This window comes from Girardinichthys multiradiatus, chromosome 3 (assembly GCF_021462225.1).
Source record: "Girardinichthys multiradiatus isolate DD_20200921_A chromosome 3, DD_fGirMul_XY1, whole genome shotgun sequence".
Taxonomy (NCBI): Eukaryota; Metazoa; Chordata; class Actinopteri; order Cyprinodontiformes; family Goodeidae; genus Girardinichthys; species Girardinichthys multiradiatus.
In genome coordinates, this window is record NC_061796.1 from 11,999,343 (window position 1) to 12,021,972 (window position 22,630).

The following is a 22,630-nucleotide window of genomic DNA, read 5'->3' on the forward strand; positions in this document are numbered from 1 at the left end:
TTAAAAGGTGTGTGTTTGATTCTGGTGCTAAGCTATCAGCTTCCTTTGTTAGCTTTCACTGCAAACAGCTAAGAACACATGCTTGCCTGCTAGGGAACATTTAATAGAAAGGTTGGTAGTTTTCAAGCTAGTAAATAATGGTCCCTAAACATTATTTTACTAAATTTGATAACCAAGTAAACACCATTAAGCCCCCTTTTTCCAGAAAGATTTGGCTCTTTTCCAAAATATTCCCTTAATAATATTTATTGTAATATTATTTTAATAAATAAAGGCAGCTAATGAGACACCATTGAGAATTAGTCATCCAGAAGGTTGCTTTTATTCAGCAGATCATTCTTAAAACATTATTTTATTAAAATAATATTTTATCTGATCTTTCATTGTGAATGGTTGTCTAAGTTAGTTCCAAGACTAACTTCACATCACCTCCAGATTCTTCAAGATAATCCTTGGTTCTCAAACATAAACATTGTATAGTAATGTCTCATCACTCTTTTGGTCATGGTTTTTAATCATCTTTAATCTTGCTTATATTGTACATAGCCATTAGTCTTCGTTATTCTTTAATTCTGCTTGGTAGTTTAGTTGGATTGTTTTAGCATAGTAAAGAGTTTGTTGATTGAAATATGTTTGACTTTGAGTTGACTTATTTTTGTTAATAAATTCTTGTGTTTTAAGAAATTGTGTGAATTCATTCCATGTGTGTGCAGAGTTTTTGCTGTTCAATAATGTCAGAGCTCATCTCACACCTTTCTATTTTGTCCTAATACCATCGCCTTACTGGGCTGGTATTCACAGGACAACCCTTAACAGACCAAAATATTATTTGATAAAATATTAAAGTATTAATATTAAATAATATTCTCAGATTCATAATCACAACAATGGCCTGGAGTCATATAATAACCCCCGAGGCATTTATGATATGTAACTACTACTACTCCTGCTCCTTTGCTGTCGCTACTTGTTTCATTGCTATAGCTTCTTACATGGTGTTGAATTGCATACTGAGTAAGTCCTCATTCTTGCTACCCCTCCAGTCAAAAATGTTGATGGCAGCATCTTTCTTTTGGAAATAATTTATTTTAATTTTTAACTTTTTTTATTTGATTGGAGCTGAAGAACCAAGTGGTGGATGTGTAAAACATAGTGATGAAATCTGCAGGAAAAGGTCAGGTCTGAAATTCACATTTTGGCAAAATATTAAATAATCTATGAATGACCTCAGTAAAAGTCTCAGAAAGTATTTAGCTCAATCCAGCCTTAAATTGAATATGAATTGATTACGTTTATTTAACCTTAAATGCTTTCCCAAGAGCTGGGGATTTCTTTATTTAGAGCTAGGAACTTTAATTCAGGTTTCAGCTGCCTACGTTTGGGAGGACCAATTTTGATGCTGTGGTACTGTGTCATAATGAAGTACCGTAAATTTCAGACTATAAGCCGCTACTTTTTTCCCACACTTTGAACACTGCGGCCTATACAACGGTGCGACTAATGCATGTTTTTTTTTTTTTTCATGCCGCCAAAAACATTTTGCCTGGTAACAGTAGACCAATCAAATTGATGAGTAGTTCAAAGAGGTCCAATGAACTTGTGCAATAAATCAAGAGCACTTTCACAATTCAAGTATCGGTATTGTAAATCAAACATTTACATTCACCCTCATCAACATGGAAAATCACCAATGGGTTTCGAAGGCTGGACTGCTGCGTGATTAAGGGGACCAGGTGTGCTCAAGTGAGAGCGTCAACGAAGAGGCTGAAGTGAGTGACGAGATCCTGAGGCTGTTCAATTCGGACAATGAAGAACAGAACTTGATGGTTTCAGTGTGCAGGAAGAAGATGAAGGCGATCAATGACTTTTGACCTGGTAGGCTGCAGTGTATATCAGTTAGGAGATATTGGAAAGTTGTTCGTGCACTGTTCAGTAAAAAGCATAAGCAACGTAATTTGTGTGTTACTGATAACGTGCGTATATTTAAAAGGTAGCCGTGTTACAGGCACTGTTCGAAAAAAAGCATTTGCAATATGCATTTGTTTATATTACCATACAGATTAAATTAAAATCCTCACATGTAATATCTTTGTGTAAATATCTCATATTGCAAAGTGGGACACCCGCAGCTTAAAATCCGGTGCGGCTTGTACAAGTACAAAATTGGTTTTCTTTCTAAAATTAGAACATGCGGCTTTTAATAAGGTGCGCTCTGTAGTCCGGAATTTACGGTATTTGGATAATGTTTTGATGTTAGAAAATACTTGTGGAACTGCAAATGTCTGGTAAGCAAAAATAATCTTAAAGCATATTTGGATTCTATATTTTCAGACACAAAGCAATAAGCAAGCTGAGGCTTTCAGTATAGCCTAAACCTCTACAAATTTGATTGTTTGACTCTCCTATCATCTCCTACAAACCATTAAACTAATATAATTCCAATGTGTCTGGTTCATTTTCATGCCACATTTGTCCAGTCTACTTGAAGGTCGAGCTAAATGAGGAAAGAACTTTTCATAAGTCAATTTACCAATCTTCTTGCATTTCAAATCCTCAGCCCTTTGTCTTTTGAAATCTGAAACTTTTTTCGAAGTTGGGTCTACTTACCTAAATGTTGTCAATACACAATCCATCCTAACACAAAACAAATCATAGTTGTAATTTTTAAACTTCAAAATAAGTAGTCTTAACTTAACTAAGCCAACCACTTATGTTGCAACAGAACTGTCATAAACTGACAGCACAACCATGCAGTTGGCCTACTGATTTTTCTGCACTGATAATCCCCGCACAATTGTTCCCAGTTAGAGCACCTAGAGTTTATTTTATTTAAACTAAAAGTCAAAGGTCACAAAATGGAGAACCAATATGATAACAAACAAAAGAAAAGCCTTCAACATTAATGCAGCACAGAGGAAATGTATATGGGAACAACATGTGAAAACATAGAAACAGCGTGGTTCTGGCTGAACCTCCTTTCTAAATTGACAGCAAAACCAGCAACAAAAACATCTTGCTTTACTCTCCATGGGTGCTAAGTTGAAACTGAATCAATTCTGTCCATATCAATTAATCTGTGCATTTCAAAGAGTCATTGTGAAAGCTGCCTTAAGATGATTTCCTGTGTTTTAGAGTCTCAGAGCTTCTCCAGTTCCATACAAGCTTTATGATCTAGAGATTTCTCTCAGGAAATCTCTAGATCCCAAACTTCAGAATGAGCCTTTGACTCAAGTCTTCCCTTTCATTTGCCAAGCGTTATGGGAACTTTTGTAACAAAGCATATCTTTTTTTACAGTCTTCCTGATTGCATTTGCAATCAATTTTCTATCCTTTTTTATTGCTCACATTAAAAATAAATTATACTGTTCAGAAATATTTCTGGTCGTGAAAAACAAAGAAAGCCACCATGTGGAATCTAAAGGAGTGCCACCGATCACTGTTATTAGGGTAACCCTGCTTAAAAACTACAGCTGGCAAGACACATTAGAATATCTGTAGAGCAGTTGACTCCAGGCGTCCTACCCCTGCAGATAGCCTGACTAATTAACAAGTTACCACTAATAGCTAAATGTTATAAATCAGAATCAGAATCAGAATCAGAATCAGAAAAGCTTTATTGCCAAGTACGTTTTTGGACATACAAGGAATTTGTTTTGGCGTAGTCGGTGCAATACAGTACAAGTTAAACAGTACAAACATATCTACAATATAATATAAATATAAGTGCACAGTTTTAAGTGAGTGAGAGTAAATATAGAGCAGTATAAGATGAGTCCAGTATAAGAGAGTCCAAGCTGAACGTTAATGTAACGCATAGTTACAGGTTACAAGTGTCCTGTCAGCAAAAAAAGGGGGGGTGTGGGGGAAAGGGACAGTGTCAGTGTGGTTTCCGGGCTTTGTTAACCAGGCTGGTGGCAGATGGGAAAAAACTGTTCTTGTGGCGTGAGGTTTTGGTCCGGATGGACCGCAGCCTCCTGCCAGAGGGGAGAGTCTCAAAGAGTCTGTGACCGGGGTGGGAGGGATCAGCCAGAATCTTCCCTGCCCGCTTCAGGGTCCTGGAGGTGTACAGTTCCTGGAGCGACAGTAGACTGCAGCCAATCACCTTCTCAGCAGACCGAATGACACGCTGCAGCCTGCCCTTATCCTTAGCTGTACTTATATATTTTACCAGCTTTAGGCCTCAATTTTGTTTTTCTGTTTTAAATAAAGGCAAGTACATTATGTCAGGTGTTTTTTTTTAGAAGAATTTGCAGTGCCATTGTAATTTATTCACTGGTAACTCAACAGAAGGAAGGGCAGTAAGAAAAGGGGCATTCAGTAAGGAGCCCAGGTCTTTGGTTGAACCCCCATTGAAGATAGTAGCCTCTGTATGGTGCACCTACATCATCTTGGTTTAAATTTTTTTTAAGAAAATACCCTAAAACCATAGTGTTTTTGGTAAGGATAAGTAAACCATTAGAATCTCATATCAAGTCATGCTTACCGTAGACAGATTAAATAAAGAGTAAGCAATTTTTCCTCAGTTTAATTAAAATCAAGATTATGTAAAACCCAAAGAAGATACTTACCCAAAATGTTACAGGCTGGAGCCACATTTGAGTTTTTGAAACCATATTGCTAACTGAACATCATGCAAAGCTAGGTGGGTAATCAGTGGCTTTCTCCATAATTAGCTCATGACACAAAGGTATGTGTAATTTCATTTGGAATTGACTTTTTGCCCCTTATTCCATCTCTCTGGAAAACCTAATCCCTGAGGCGTAGAGGGGTCTTCTTTCTAGAACACCAGCTAAACACATCACAACCCTACTGCTGCTAATGCCCACACCCCTAAATCCGTTAGGAACAAAATGAGAGATGGAAGCCTAATGAAAAGAGGTTTAATAGAAAGAAATGGCAAAGGTGGCCTAGAGGTTTGCTGCTGTTTAATTTGGTGGGACGCTCCAGCTGACTGAAGACTGGCCCATCTTAATTATACTCTTCTGCCTTAGAAAGGGAAGTATGCAGCAATAAGGTTACAGACAATTTAGGCTTAATTAAATTTTCTACCACTACACAAACCCTTCTCGTCTCTACTGATCTATTGAAACTTAATTCAGCTAAAATACCAATGTGCTATAGCACATTTTGGTTGTAGTGGTACAGGTATTTGTACCAAAAGTATCAAGTACAGCCCTGTTGGTTTGGTACGCACATGTACCGAATTAATACAGCATGTTTTTTGTTTTTTTATACATAAACACATGCAGAATGTTTATGTGCAGAACTATATGAGCAAAGCAGCATTCTGTAGTGCATCTTTAAAAGGTGTTACCTAAACAACACAGAGAGGACCACCAGCATATTACAAAACTCTACAATTTGGGAACATTAAGGTTTTTCATGCAGCTACAGTGGAGAAAGAACCAAAAAGTTATGTCATTGTAAACATCACAGAGCTCATTCGGCACCTAACCAAGGCCATGTTTAAGCAACAACAATCCATTGAAAACTGGATTTTTTTTTCTTTTCATTTCTGTTAACACGTCTAGATGATAGTGTTAATTACAATCTAAATTCACGTGGCAACAGTAGAGATGTGAAGATGGTGTAATTTCCCTGCCACACCAGTAGTTGGCAGTATGTTCTTTAAAACTTGCTAAACATGCGCAAACACTTGAAGCTTACAAAACGGGTGAGAAAATGTGCACTTTATTGGGGAACCGTCATTAGTTTCAAACAGTCAGCAGCAAAATAAATAGTTCGCAATCTTCGTCTTCTGTGGGTTTTAAACTGGCTGGCAATTGTTATGTTGTCCATGAATGCATTAATTTCAGTCATACTGAAATTCATACTGCCCTGTAAGAAAGATTCTAATTTTCTCGTGTACACGTCAATGGAGACCGGGACATTTTCAAACCATTGCACTCTGGAACCCCATTTCAAATTGTGTGATTTTCAGGAAAGAAATGTGCACCATTTTCAATATTTTCATGAAAATGATGCACATTTCTGTTCATTTACATTTCATGTAAACGAACAGTAGAAAGGCAACCAAGCTTTTCTGTTTTCCCCAGAAAAGGTTGTCGTGTAAACATGGCCCGAATTACACAGCTAAAACGTCAAACATAAGTATTACAAACACTAAAGATACATCAGCCGAAGTTCACTACAAACTCTGTAAACCATATGAGATGCAAGTTGGAGTAATTTCTTTTGATGAGTCGGGTTTTTTTTCCCCCAACATCTGCATTCAAGTACAGCAGGTACAGTAGGTTATTGAAAAATATGTTTTAAACATGTTTAAATTAAAGTGATTTAAACATGTTTCAATATTAAATATGGGCAAATATTTATTTAAAAATATCTTTTTTTTTTTATTACACAGGTGTCCCATCAAGGCATTTCAGGCATACTATATAAAAGCCTTCTACTGTTTCTACTGTTGATCATGCTTTTTGAAGGAGTGTCACAGTGTAATATTTTAGCCACTTACTGAATTTATTTGCTACAAGATAATGAGAGGGAGTACTTTAGCAGCTGTGCATTACAACTAGTTTCTATGATAAACACCATCTTTTAGCAAACTCTAGCTGTACCAAACTGCTACATGTAACATTTAAATTCTCGAAAGTCACTGACCATCTATAAAATAAATAACTTTCAAACAGAACCTGTCTAGATGTATAGGTTTACACACTGAGCTGCTGTCTTAAGCTAAATCTTAAGCTTTGTATTTGGAAGCTATCATCTTAGACCTGGGAGTCATAATTCTTTATTACTTAATATCTCTGTAATAACTGGATGATTTTAAAGTGGACCATAATGATTAGAAGGAGTGAGTCGGTCTTGCTAATGACATCATAATGACTTGTGGATACAATTCATTGTCTTTGAGTGTGTCATTAGAGAATCGGTCAGTCCTCAAAATGAATTTATTGGGAAGATGTTTTGTATTCGTACCTTGGCAGCTATCAGACAATATGCAGTTCCAACATACCCTCACTTTTGAGATTAATGAGAGTGCTAATCTTTTCTGTAAATACTTAAGTGAAAGAACAATAAATTAACCTAACTTCCAGTTACATCATATCATGTCTTCTCCAATCTGTTCACTCTAGGTATGTCTTACAGTGTTTTGCAATGGTATTCATATCCATTCAAACTCTCACATTTTCTCATGTTAAGACCATAAACTTCAATGTGTTTCATTGGGATTTTATGTCATAGACCAACACAAAGTAGCACATAACAGAAGGAAAATTATACAAATGGTACATTTTTATTATTTTTATTTTTTTATTTTGCAAATAATTTCAAGTGTGGCATGTGACAACTGGAAAACTACCACAACATGCTTGTCTATCTAAACTGACCAGCTAGCTAAAGGGATCATTAATTACAGCAGCCAAGTGGGAAACTCTGAAGATGCTGCAGAGATCCTCAGCTAAGGTGTGAGAATCTGTCAACAACAGCAATTTGCCCTCCACAAATCTGATCTTTAAAAAGGACTGGGAAAGTCCATTTGAAGTTTGCCATAAGTCATGTAGGGGACAATTTGCTACAGTCAGATAAGACCAAAATTTTATGTTTTCACCCACATGCAAATTCGTGTAGAAAAACCTGACAATTAATGCACCATTCCTATAGTGAAAAATGTTGGTGCCAGCTTCATGCTGTGGGGATGCTCTTCAGTATAAAAATTGGAGCTGAAGATACAATAGAATGGTTTAGATCAGAGAAAATGTATATGTTAGATTGGCCCAAATCCAATTGATAATTTGAAGCAAGACTTTAAAAATTATGTTCACAGACAATATCCATCTAATTTAAATGAGAATGGTCAAAATGTCAGTCTATGGCTATATGCAAAATAAATTTGAGGTGTAATTAGAGGGGGTTTTACAAAGTAAGGGCAATTTATGTAAACTTTATTTGTAATAATAATAAGAAAAACATTTCTTTATTCTACTTCAGAACTGTACACTACTTTGTGCTGGTCTATCATGATACATAAATACATGTTTCTAGTTACAACTTAACAAAATGTGGAAAGGTTTAAGAAGCATAACAGGTCAATATTTGTGTTCTCAATGAATTTTGATTTAAGACATTAGCAACAGGAATACAACATATGAATGCTGGAGTACGTAGAAGCAAAACATAGTATGTAGGATGGTTGTCAGATTGTCCATCCTGCAAAGTTTTTTGATAATGTCAATGTGAAAATGTAAATTATTAACTTCACCTATAGCACACTATGCTATTTGACTCAATGATAACTCCACCAGTGAGTTTAACATAAATAAACGTTACATAAAATAAAGTCAAAAATCATTGAAGAAATTATTATCCTTCATTGTACTTTTTATCTTTACAATATTAAGTGGCCTTCAGGTATAGCCTTCAAAACATCGAAATACCCAAACAGTGCATCAACACCTAGAAATTTAGCAGACCAGAGAGAGCAGGGTGAGATGAAGCTTACCTTCGCCATCTGTGCCTGGACACCACTGGCTTTAAGCGAGGCCACAGCCTTCTGGGCTGCCGCAGGGCTGTCAAAGTCCACAAAGCCATAGCCTGTAACCAAACGAGAGAAAAATTGAGAGAAAATTTGTAAATTCATGGGAAAGAAGTACGGTTTGGAAAGGAGTACAAAAAAGATGACTTTAAACAGCTAGTTGTCTGAAATATGCTTGCAAGCCAGGGCAATCGTTATCAGAGCCTATTTTGTTTTCAGCACAGTATAAAACTATTAAATGTGTCAAAATCAAGTAAGATCATGTATTTCATGGAAACCTCAACCTACCTGATGAAAGCTTTAGGCTCAGGACATTAAACAGATTGCTTTTTATTTCTGACTTGTGATTCAAGTTTCAGCTAGTTTCTGTTTTAGTTGTACAAGGGTATGATTACATTTTGTCATTTGCTAGCATTAGGATCAGACTGCATTTCATGTGCACTTTGTCTGTGCACTTCGCAAATTTAACAAACTGCATTATTTTTTCGTTTCTGTGAGTGTCCTTGCATCTGCTAGAACGCTGGTGCTGTGGGGATCTGGGTTGGGCCCTACAGGAAGATTCGGAGGACAAAAGGTCTAAACACAGTCATAAATCTCTACTTTCAGAAATAGTGCATGTCCTGCTTTACTAGGTCACATGAGTGAGAGCTGGGAAGAGATGTCAAGAGGCAAACAGGCTGTCCTCAGTCTGTCTGAAATGTAACTGAGACTGCATGCACTTGTATGTTGAAAGCGTGAACAAAGATTATGAGACTTTTGGTCCATGCATGAGTGCATTAAGGTAAGGTAAGTTTATTTATATAGCGCTTTTCAGTAACGAGACATTCAAAGCGCTGTACATACAATTACAATACAATCACAAAGAACACAGAAAAACAAATCAAATGCTAAGAAATCTAAAAATCTATGAATCCTTCTGAGAAATCTAAAAATCTCTGGTCAATATTACAATGATACAGATAACATTAATAATCCTTTGGGTTTTACTAGTAAGAGCTGGTTCTAAACCAATCTTTCTATAGAGGTAATTATATTATTAAGTCCTCTATGTAGGGGAAAGCATCTTGTGCTAAGAAGTCTCATCATTCCACTGAATCCTAACTAGTGAAGCTGAGTCACTGGTACAAACAGCTTTAATCCACATTTTCAGGTGCTAATAATATATAACTTTTACTGGTGAACTAAGTAATCTAATTAAGAAAGCTGGGTCATTGGCGTAAGAGCAGCTAAAGTCCAAGTTACTAATAATGTTTGGTTTTCGCTGGTAAAATCTATGAAAAGTAATGAAATCACACATTTAGGTAAAGTAAGATAGGAGGGGGAAAAAAATCATATTTGTCCATCAAATGTGTCCACTTCTAGGGCGTGGGATAACTGGCGATTGGATCGGCTGGGCGGCGATGGTGGAGCTGAGCTGGATAGTGTTTCTCCCTGGGCGGTTGTTGCAGAGGCAGTGATGTAGTGTTTTTTGTTCCTGAGGGGGGTGTGGTGGGGTCACTGGCCCTGGGTGCCTGCCACTGGCCGGGGACCTCTTGGTGGATGAGTTTGTCCCATCATGGTGTGGGGTCGGGGGTCCGGTTGTGGGTGCGGTGCTGGGTGGGGTCTGCCCTGTTGCGCCGGTGGGCGGGGGTGGCATTGCGCAGGGCCCTTGCCTTGCCGTTGTGGCGCGCTGTGTGGTGGGGGAGCGGGGTGCGGCGGGGGTTCTTAGAGCGAGGCTGTGTGTGGAGCTTGCGCTGTGTGGGTGTGGCTTCATCGGCTTCTCAGCCACGGAGTTTACCTGTGGGGGTGTGCCCCTGTGGGGGTGGGGATTCGTGCCGTTTGGGTTCGGGGGGATGTGTTTGATATCGGTGTCCTTGTTGGGGGTGGCCCTGTGGGGAGGTTCTTGTTGGGGTTCACTGGGGGTGGGAGACTCATGGGGTTGGGATCGGAGCTCATTGGGGGGTCGAGACTGCTCCGTCCTGGGGCAGCTCCGGTTGGAGGCTTGCTTTGGGCCATGTGGATCCCTCTATTGAACATCGCCCCCTCTCCGGAGGTGGATGAGGGTTGTTGGGGACTGGGTTCGGGGCAGGGGGGTGGGAGCTGGGCCGGGGTCACCCGGGTCTGGGCAGTACCGGCACTGTCTGCCTGCCTCTGCCCCAGGAGGGAGCTGCCCCGAGGGGGTACCGGCGCCTGGACCTGGGAGTATAGAGTATGCATGGGGAGTGTGAGTGAGTGTATGACGTCCATTGTTGTTTATCCTTACATTGGGTGTGAGTGATTTTATGTGTATGCATGAGGGTGGGAGTGGGTGATTGTGACTGTGTGTGGTTGGAGTCTCTGCCCGCTGGTGTACTTGTGGTTCTCGGTGTCCGCGGCCGGGTGCTTTGGTGTGGGCTGGCTAACTCCCGGTGGCTGCTTGCCGGGGCCTGGCCCCCTGGGCTCTGTCGGGCCTCTGCTTGGGGGGTGGTGTGTCCCGGGGTCTTGGGCCTCTGGGTCCATGGCTGGATCTGCTCGGGCGTGGACGGCTGCCGGCGGGGCCTGTGGACTTGTTGCTGCGGCTCCGTGGGGCTTCTGAACTGTCGCTGCTGGGTGGTTACCGTGGGACTGTCCACTGCTCTTCTCTGGGGGGGTTGCGGTAGTCCCAGCGGTGGTTCTCCTGGGGTTCCTGTGCTTTGGGGGGGCCTTTAGATGTATGTGACTCATATCTCCTCAGTGTCCGTCCAGGGACCATGGGGCAGGCCTGTGGGTCCTCACACTCGCTATTGCATATTTTTGTGGAGAAACTTTGTATACAAAAGCGCTTCCACACCCATACTCACAGGTGTTAAGCTTCAGGTGTTGACAGATACACAGATGTTCTATTTTGGGCTGCACCTCTCACTAAGTACATCTTACATTGAGAACTACCGTGTACTATTTTGTTAAAAAAAAAAAAAAAACAGCTGCAGGTGTATAAGCAAGCAGGGTGTAATCTTGTATTCTCTTTATCCTTCTTTCTCTCCTCCACTCTTTCCTCCTTTTCTCCCCTTTTTCCCCATCTCTCTCTTTTTTGAGCTTCTTTTTTCCTTTTCATTTCAGTCTCCGTGTCCATAACAATTGAAATATTCCCAAAGAAGTTTATAATAAAGTTTCTTCTATAAATATCAAGCAGAGCTTTAAAGCATTAGCTGTGATGCTCTGCTTGTGAAAGTAAATCTGTTGGGCAATTTCTTGACACTTAGACAACAATTCTGAGCGATACTCTGCCAGACAGGACATGGTTTAAAAAAAAAAAAAAATAAAAAAAAAAATAAAAGGTAAAGTAAGATAGGAGGGGAAAAAAAAATAATATTTCAGACTCTATTCTTAGCAGAATAGAGTCTGACAGAACAAAAAAACCTCAGCAGGGGTAAGCAACACATTAGAAGACATTCAGAAAGTACAACAGCAGTGAGTGGGCCGTGTGCTAAAACAACTATGCAATTCTTATGTTTAGCGTCTTACTGCAGTTCATGTATCTTCAATATAAACATGCTCCAAATGAGAGACATTATTTCTCTCTTGCACATTTACACATACCCACATTTCACTCATAACATCTGTTCCTGTCTTTCTTTCTGCCTTTTCCCCAAATTTGGAGCCACAGAAGATTTTGTTTTTTTTTTTTTCCATTTTTTTAATTGTTCAAAGGCAGCAAGCTGCTTTCACACCAAGATCTGTCCTGCACACGCAAATATTTATACAATGGCTAATGAGAAACCCATTATTTAGCCAAAACAGGGTTATACAAGTCCACATACACGTTCTTCCTCTAGTACATAAACATACTAAACGCATAATGCACAAGCAATTCACTTTGACATTTAAAGATCTAGACAATCATAGAAAAAGATATATACAGGAATTAAAAGAGCTAAAGTTGTCTATGTACACAAGAATTCTACTGCTACTTATATAAGTAATCAAATTAATGTAACAAGCGGCACAACACAAATGTTCATCTTACCTAGAATGCATATACAATATTTAACTGTAGTTTGATCGAATGCCTTCATTTTATTCCACAGAATTTAGAAAATGTTCATATTTCTCACTAACAAATGCCTAACTGATTAAATACAGAATATGCAGAGGGTTGATTGATTTAGGACATAATATGTATGCCAGGCTCAGTTATTAATCTCACTGTGCGTCTCACTGTGTTTTGAGCACCTGAGCGCAGACTCAGATGAACTTAAAGTTGGACTGCTAGAACCTCATGGTGAAAACTCACTATTTCTTTGTCTTCACTCTGTGTTTTTCCACTGGTTGCCACCTAAACGACCCTTTGTGTTTCACTGAGCTCAAACTTTGGGGGTTTTATGACTGCAGCCTGGTGAAGGCCGCTCCCAAAGCTATGCTCAGTACCATATTTTCTATTGTTTTGCCATAACTGCTGATTTGACTTCATACACACTCAATGTTGTTTTATCTTGTTTAGTTAGTTATTTTACCACAATTTTTGCATGCTTGATTAGGTGAAGATTATTGAATGAGAATAGGGAGGCATAATATATATAACCAGCGATTTCTGAGGCTGGTGACTCGGACGAACTTATCAAAAACTCTTTGAATGAGAAGGTGTAACATAAGAAAATTAGAGCTTTGTTCTCTGAAATATTAGGGTGGAGTTGTTTTTTGAATGAATAAATGGATTTTTCAGAACAAACTCTTATGATATGGCATCTTTCAGCAGTTTGAAGCTAAGAGAATAAGAACAAGAACTAGCCAATAAGTGTTTTAGAGTGGGGTACAGATGAAATTCTGTAATTATTTTTGGTTGGGTTATGTTTATGTAGATTCCCTCATATCCTGAGGGATTCCACTGTATTTTTAGATTTCCATCACAGTGAGTCAGCTTTGTTACTTCCAGTTGTTTTTTTAATAAAGTTTACATAAACATTTTACAAGGACAGTTTACTTTACAATTTACCAAGAAAGTATATTTAGGTGCTAATTATAGTTCCTGAAAAAAACAAATTAATTAGCAAATCAAAGATAAAACAAATATGCGACTCTGATTAGTACATCTCTACTTATTAACATCAGCATTTTCCAATTCTAAAAAGTCAATTAAATATGAACATTTGTCAACTACTTCTTAGGTTTTTCTAGAGTAATTAAAAAAAAACAAAAAACTTCAGTTTGTAATTCCATATTTAAGTGATGTTACACAAAATGTCAAATCCTTATTTAATGTCATTCAATGTTCTTTTAGTTCACAGTTTAAAATAAACCAGCAGTTACTTATTAATAGGATAGTAATTGTGGTAATGGTTGATGTAAAATTAAAAAGTAGTGCTGACAGTAGAAGCAGCAACACACAGTGACAAAATTATTATATAATACATATGATAAAGTCCAAAGAATATTCTTGAAATGTAATAATTTTGGCCCGTTTCATTGCCTTCAAGTTCCAGCTGGCCAGAGAAAAGTCAGTATCTCATAATTCAAAATATGTCTGCTTGGTCTCTTATAATTTTGTATCTATTTAGTTTCATTAATATGAAAATGTGGATCTTTCTGGCATTAAAGTCAGTAGGGCAGATAGGAATAGCTTTAAAACTGGTGTTTAGAAATTGATATATTTTTTTCAATCTGAACAGGGTAACTGCAGTGGGTGAACCATTCTTTATGATTAGTCAGAACTGAAGGTGTCAGTAGACTAAAAACACAGCAGTGATTAAAGCACAGTTTACAGCCATAAAACTAGAAGCTGCTGATTTAATCTGCAATGTAACCAGGAACCACGTCTGGGAGCAGGTCTGTTTACAGTGATATACCAATATCAAATGCCTTCTCTGTATTACAGTTCCAGAAAATTGAATTCATGTCTCAGGCGTCTGGTACATGCTCTGTAAATAAAATATTGAGTCACTGTAGATGTTGGCATGTAATTTAGTTTCACCCTGCACATTTTAAGTTATTCTAAAGACATCTGAGGCTGGCTGTGCTTTTTACAACTATCGCGCAGTTGAGTGTTGGGTCAGACACAAAATAATACACATAAACCAAGAGGCTATTTATATTTCTACCTGCGTGAATGAAGAATTTCCAAGTGGCCATCTTGCCATTGGGCAAAAATGCCTCGAACAGAGTGAACGATTGGTTTTCAGTCCATTCATCGCTCTCTTTTGAAAAAGGTTTTTGTCTCTTGGTCTATTGAGGTCCTGGGTCAAGTATCAGAAACAACACAGACCCCAGGAACCGCTGGAGATTCATTATGTCGCTCAAGGTCCTTTATTCCCGGATGGACACTTGCTAAATTTGGGAGCAGATGCTCATCTTTTTTGATTATGGACAGTTTAACAAATCTGGACTCAACATACAGTGACATAAAAAAGTACATGCATCCCTACATTTTTATTTTTGCAATAACCTGAGTAAATATAAAGTGATGATTTTGATAATTACAAGGATAAAATCTGTCCCAAACTGGTTTTGCCATCCTTATAAGCAGAAATTGGCATCATGCATTTGCAGTAATAATAATAATGAGCTTTTACATCACAGTGGAGGCATTTTGTCCAACTCTTTCTGTTAGAATATTTATAATTTAGCAACAGTGGAAGGAGGCCATACCAATGCATCTAAATCCAATTTAAGTCTAGATGACATTGTCCTTTAGGATTTCCATAAAATTCATGGTTCGAACAATAAAACACACAGAGATAGACAGAGAGAGAGAGCCAGAGAGAGAGAGAGAGAGACTGCTTGTCTTTGGGAGATGGAAATCCTTTACAATCTAAAGTGGTTTCCTCTCCCTCCCTTCCTCCATCCTGTGCTCTGCTCACTAAATGAAAGCTCCCATGCTGCTAACTAGAAAATTGTTATTGCGAACTTGCGGTTAACATAAAGAAAATGTAAGAAAATCACATTATTTTAGAGAATCTTTTGTTTCCCTTTTTAAATGAAGTAATACATCATTAATGCTTCATTTCAAAAAAGTCTAGCTTTTCAAAAAGAAAATAATGGATCAACTTAATTAGGAATATGAAAGGTTTTCAAATGACAGCAGCAGCGTGCTAATGGGTTATTAAAGCCAGATTGTGTGATTTTGTTACCTCTGTGTCTACAAAACAAAGAACACCCTCTATTTCCTCTCTTACCAACCTTCCTGAAAAGATGTCTGCTAAATCATCAGTTTCAAAGTGTCGCCTTCCTTTTCTGTCAGCCTCAGTTTATTTTTACCACCATCCCGCCGCCAGTCTCTACATCCGCCCATCCATCCCTCTCTTTCCAAGAGAACTCTCTGTGCCAATTTGAACTCTCTTAGTCACGCTAAGCACTTATCTTGTCCACGCTGAATGCCTTCGCAATCAAACCAACACTTATCCAGTTGTACAGTACTAATGACCAACTGATAATGAAACTCCTTCATTGTCAGTTAACAACTGACTAAGAGAAGTTTGAAGTCCGCATCATGAGCAGTTAAAATCCTTGTGAGTGTTACTGTCTGCAAAGTTTGTCTTTGTTGCTTCTGCTGCAGCTGTTAGATTCAATGTAAAGGGATCATAAAAATATAATTTAAAAAATACAGCTTGATGTTAGATGGTAACATTTGGAGGTTTAATTTTTGGTCATTTCTAAACATGCATCTAGAATACTGTCAGGGTACAGTGCTAAATGATTTCTGCCCCTGAGATAAACAACACAATAGAGTGGTAAAAGATATCTTTAGCTAATATAGTTTAAATAAAAATCCATATATTTATTATATTCTGATTAATTCTACATGTTTAATAACTCATCTTCAAGCGTCTAGCTTTTTTAGAAAAGTCATTTAAATTATCTTGCCTCAGTTTTAAACTATATATTTTTTCTAATTTTTAACAATGTTTTCAGTGAATTTTAAGATGACCCTTTAACTCTGAAGTTTTGTTCTGAATAAAAATAAATTACGGACTTGTCTTTTTTTTTTAGAATGTAAACTGATGCCCCATTGGTTTTAAAGCTGCTGTCACCAAAAAGCACCAAAAGCCCCGGGATTTAAAGTTTGTTTTACATGTGTAAAAGGAATCCTGAGGATTTGGGTGCCTTCTGTTGCCATTGCTCAGAAAGGCCACGAACCATTTATGTGAATCAGCCTAATGACGTATGAGGAAGTTTTGAAGAAAACTGCACCACACCCTCAGTCTAGAAGATCCTTTACTCAGTTTAATAGACTCTTAGCTAATGAATATTTTTTTCAACTGATAAATAACAGATGATGACCAGCTTTGGAGTTATAGAGCTAATTATTTCCTTCCATTACTCCTTTGGCATTGGATGCATAAGCAGGAAAAGTTTAAATCATTATTTTACATTTGGCTAGAGTTGTTGTTTTACATCTACATGATTCATTTACAATAACTACCAAACACTGATTAACCCACTTATTGTTCCTTCATTAGCATCATCATCAGATAAACCCATAACAGATAACTACAGAAAAATGTTTTTAGAATAAATCCTATTTATGAGAATAGAAAAACGGATAGTCTGGAAGTAAAAGGAATTGATACATTTACTCTCCAATCATAAGCAAATATTTATATAAAGTAAAGGATGAGCAGACACTGGAGTAGAAAGACAGGAGAGTGAAGAGGATCCCAGAGCTTTTGGGAAACTGTATTCAAACCTGGAACTGTGGTCTCTTTTCCTACAGATCTATCTGCATAAAACTTTGAAAAATGGAAAACAAAAAAAGATCACACTCCACTAAGTTAGGTTTATAATCATAGGCAAATGAGTCTTTTTCTGTACATGGAAAATTTAAAGTGCTCTGATCATCAGTACTGCATTAAATATTTTCTTTGTTACAGAACTGTGGCGAAACATTTTATTATTAATGCCTACAATGGGCAAAGAATTCTGTTTTATATTCTGGTACTTGCGGTTATTCACCACATACCTACTTAATGCTTTATATTCGCTTTTAGCCACCACAAACAGATAGTAGCTGTTAGTGGAGAAGTCCCAGTCCAACCATATGGTTAGCTTAGAAATTCTGCTGCTCTGAAAACTCATTTTAAAGTACGCTCATTCTTGATTGACTGCACAGATGACGTTTTGATGTCTACTTTCTCGCTTAAAAAATATCTTAAAACTTTTTGTGACAAACTAATGGTACAAAAACAATATATCTGTAACACACTTCACAGCACCATCACTGCAGCTGGTGGGTGCCATGCCTTGCTGCACACAATCCCGCCATTTAACAATCCCAGGAAAATCTGAAAAGTCCTACCTAAGAACAGGGGGCCCGGGAAAGTGAAATTGCCAAGGTAAATCAAAAGAGGCCCTGGGCTTTCAAAAGCCTGGGGGTTTTTACAAGCAAAGAAAAAGGGGCAATTGTTGATCATCTTGCCATGATTGTTGGCATATATAAAAATGCATTTTGTGTTGGGCCCATCATTGTCCATTCAGTATGTATGATGCACCACTGTTTTGGTTTCATCAAGTGGAGTTATGTTACTATTGACTTAATTCGAGAGGTCCTGCAGCACGTTTGGCGCGCCTGGCATGGCGCGTTGTGATGTGTTTTGCATGTTACGCGCTGTGCGTTTTGAGATTTCTAGTGTCTGATGCACTTTTCACATGTCCAAAGCGGCAGATGCTAGAGTTGGGAAATCTGAATATTTAGAGGTTTACATGGCGCATCAACCAATCAGAGAAGCTCAGGTTTGTAATATAGTGACATATTTTATCATGGGACGGAAGGACCATTTTACAATTTACTAATCATAAACTATGCCTGAAGAATGAAAACAAAAAAGGACTCATCAGCTGTCTGAATTATACACAGTCGGACCACTGTATTTAATAACATCCTAAATCAGCTCATCAGCTGTTCAGATGCACAAACATTTCCCTCAAAACACACAAAACAAGACCACCATGACCATGAAACAGTTTGGTTCTGACATTTACTGAATGTCCTTAACTGCGAACCAGTGTCTGCAGGAGGAGTGAGCAGGCAGAAAGCAGCTGCCCGTAATCAGACTGTCTGCCTTGGATCAAATGGGAGGAAGTCCCACTGTATCCGTGGAGCAGGAATATCCAATCTAAAACTAACTTTACCGTGGTTAAAAGTCTGCAGTTATGCGCTTTAAAGTCCGTGTCCTTATTATTGCCATGGCTGAGACAAAAACTTCCTCATAAAATTGGAACTTCTTCAGGGGAACTCTGGAGCTTCACCAGTCCAAACAGCAGCATCTCTCCTCGCTGCTTGTCCTGCCACCCCCCACCCAAGTGGAGTGGAGTCACAGCTTCTAAAATGAGCCAGTGGAAAAAGGGGCACTATTGTTGCGGTTTGTGCCCATCCTGTCATTATTCAGCAAATAAAGCCAAGCCACTCTCTTGATTGCATTTGCCATTGTACACAAGAGACCAGCAAATTAAAATAACCAAGTGTAGCTCCTCCCACACTTCTCTCTCCACACTTCGCTCAGCGTCTGACTTCAAAGTACACAAGCAACTTGAAGCATTGGACACCTTTTTGACGCTCAAATCGCGTTAGATCCGAACGCACCATTAGAGACTAAGGCAGTGACAATGCATGCCAATCACAACAGAGCCTTCTCTGTTAAAAACAATACCCCTAATTTACCCTGCAGCTCACTCTTATTGGTGGCAAATCAGAACATAATAGCTTCATTGAGTTTTTTGTCTAAACCTTTGCTTGAAACCTTACTAAATAGTTTATTTTTACAAAATAGTTTAATAGAGTAAAAACATATTTTAAAGAGAAGCATCTAATTAGTTTTAGTTAATAAAATGTCAGTTTTAAAGCAATTAACTTTAATTTTACATTCTTTCTCCCACTGAATAATTTAAGTTGTTACAAAAACAAAATAAAGATGACTTATGAAAGGAAAATCTATAAGACAGTTGACATTCTTCCCAGGAAAGGATGACCAGCTTTCCATGAGGTCTGGCCATGCTCAAAAAAATGACCAAACAGCAGAGCTGAACTTAGGACTCATCGCTACTTACTAAGGCTTATGCAGTGCTTTGAAAAAAAGAGTAAGGGGGCAAATATTCAGGGTATAAGCTTTAGTAAGCATTCAAAACTATATATATTTTGACAGTACGAATGGAAAAAAAGACTTGTTTTTGGCTTGTTTTAAAAAGGATGCCAGTGAAAAGCTTGGCAGAGGAATTCTCTTTGCAAACTAGCATTGGAACAAACCACAAGAGGTTTGGAACAATGTCCTTTGGACAAATGACAATAAAATGGAGAAGTTAGGCCATGATTTGCTTTACCGCATTTTCAAAACAAAACCAAAACCATTCAAACTAGATGTCAAGAACAATGGTGCAAGGGATTTGATTTGGATTTGTTTCACAACCACATGATCGAAGATCCTGCAGCCACAAAGCTGAACTCCACTGTGTAGTTGCTTAAACTTGCTTAAGTTAAGTTTGAGACCTTCTGTCTGATAGCTAAAGTTTGGCTAAAGCTGACTCAAGTTACAGGACAATTAAAGTCTTCACAATCATTTAAGTGTGATAAGCTCATACAGAGGAGTAGTATAATTATTTTTCCTTCATGTGGTTCTAGAAAATAGTGAATCATGCACTGATTTTAAGTTTTATTTCTTTTTAACAAATAATAATACGGTTTGTATCCCAAAGCTGGCACTGAACAATCAAAACTTGCTATATTGCCATGACATGGTTTCAAAAACAATCTCATCGCACAAATATAATTTAGACTAAAATTAGTTTGGAGTTTGTTTACTTTTTTCAGAATTTGATGTAATGTGATCATAAACAAATATTCCCAAGAAAGTACAAGAAAGCCACAGTTGGTAAGCATAAACGGCAAATATACAAAATTATAAAATATACACCTCTGCCCCCCTCCCCATGCTGATGGAGACTAGCACTGGGCAGATTAATTAAACTGTTATTTCAGCAGGTTTAGTTCTCCCCCCACTCCCTCTGCCCCCCTTCCTGCTCCCCCCTCTTCACACGTCCCCAGCCCAACAGACACTCCTCCCTTCCCCTGACTACCTTCATCTACAGCCAGCCCCTCCACACCCATGCCTCCTGGCCATCCCATACAGACTGTCTACTAGCCCCCTCTGCCCCCTATCCCCAGTAGTCTGGGGCCCAGCAGACGATCCTGAGGAGGAGGATGTTGGCAAAGCTCACATCCATCATGGACATAATCTCTCACCCATTGCACTGGACTGTAGAGGAGCCGATCAGCTTCTTGAGTGGCTGACTGAGACACCCTCAGTGCAGGTAGGAGTGCTACCGCAGGTCCTTCATCCCCACCGCTGTCCAACTGTTCAGTTCAACTGTATAATAACTAGTGGAACAACCTCTGTGTTTGTAAATACCCGCAATCATTGTCACTTTAACACAAATGACTTTCGCGAAAGTACTCTGCCACCTTGAACTGGTCAAGCTTCAAACATAAAGATATACAATTCTTGTGTGAAGATTCTTGTGTAAATGTTTTGTGAAGAATCAACAACAAGTGGGACACAATCGTGAAGTGGAATGAAATTTATTGGATGTGTCAAACTTTTTTAACAAATAAAAAACTAAAAAGTGGGGCGTGCAATATTATTTGGCCCCTTTACTTTGAGTGCAGCAAACTCACTCCAGAACTTCAGTGAGAATCTCTGAATGATCCAATGTTGTCCCAAATGACTGATGATGATAAATAGAATCCACCTGTGTGTAATCAAGTCTCCGTATAAATGCACCTGCTCTGTGATAGTCTCAGGGTTCTGTTCAAAGTGCAGAGAGCATCATGAAGACCAAGGAACACACCAGGCAGGTCCGAGATACTGTTGTGGAGAAGTTTAAAGCCGGATTTGGATACAAAAAGATTTCCCAAGCTTTAAACGTCCCAAGGAGCACTGTGCAAGCAATCATATTGAAATGGAAGGAGTATCAGACCACTGCAAATCTACCAAGACCCGGCCGTCCCTCTAAACTTTCATCTCGAACAAGGAGAAGACTGATCAGAGATGCAGCCAAGAGGTCCATGATCACTCTGGATGAACTGCAGAGATCTAGAGCTGAGGTGGGAGAGTCTGTCCATAGGACAACAATCAGTTGTACACTGCACAAATCTGGCCTTTATGGAAGAGTGGCAAGAAGAAAGCCATTTCTCAAAGATATTTATAAAAAGTCTCATTTAAAGTTTGCCACAAGCCACCTGGGAGACACACCAAACATGTGGAAGAAGGTGCTCTGGTCAGATGAAACCAAAATGAAACTGTTTGGCCACAATGCAAAACGATATGTTTGGTGTAAAAGCAACACAGCTCATCACCCTGAACACACCATCCCAACTGTCAAACATGGTGGTGGCAGCATCATGGTTTGGGCCTGCTTTTCGTCAGCAGGGACAGGGAAGATGGTCAAAACTGATGGGAAGATGGATGGGGCCAAATACAGGACCATTCTGGAAGAAAACCTGTTGGAGTCTGCAAGAGACCTGAGACTGAGACGGAGATTTATCTTCCAACAAGACAATGATCCAAAACATAAAGCCAAATCTACAATGGAATGGTTCACAAATAAACGTATCCAGGTGTTGGAATGGCCAAGTCAAAGTCCAGACCTGAATCCAATCCAGAATCTGTGGAAAGAGCTGAAGACTGCTGTTCACGAACGCTCTCCATCCAACCTCACTGAGCTCCAGCTGTTTTGCAAGGAAGAATGAGCAAGAATTTCAGTCTCTGGATGTGCAAAATTGATGGAGACATACCCTAAGCGACTTGCAGCTGTAATTGCAGCAAAGGGTGGCGCTACAAAGTATTAACGCAAGTGGGCCGAATAATATTGCACGTCCCACTTTTCAGTTTTTTATTTGTTAAAAAGGTTTGACACATCCAATAAATTTCATTCCACTTCACGATTGTGTCCCACTTGTTGATTCTTCACAAAAAATTAGAATTTTATATCTTTATGTTTGAAGCCTGAAATGTGGCAAGAGGTTGACCAGTTCAAGGGGGGTGAATACTTTTGCAAGGCACTGTAAGTATTTTTTTTAACTCTATTATTACTACTTGTTTTTGTACATTTACCTTGTTCTTCTTTGATTGCTCATTTTTTCATAACTGTCTGCACCCTACGTGTGTGTGTGTGTTACTAAGAGCTGCTGTAACAAGTTAATTTCTCCAT

General features: G+C 38.6%; 1 protein-coding gene across 2 annotated transcripts in view; it reads right to left on the minus strand.

Moving 5' to 3' along the window:
- The window catches only part of LOC124866396 (RNA-binding motif, single-stranded-interacting protein 3-like), a 199,191-nt gene that overhangs the window by 104,531 nt on the left and 72,030 nt on the right, over positions 1 to 22,630 (minus strand). For both annotated transcript variants that reach the window (XM_047362168.1, XM_047362166.1), the window contains exon 4: positions 8,468 to 8,559. In XM_047362168.1, the coding sequence (XP_047218124.1) occupies positions 8,468 to 8,559 (92 nt within the window). The remainder of the gene's footprint in view (positions 1 to 8,467; positions 8,560 to 22,630) is intronic.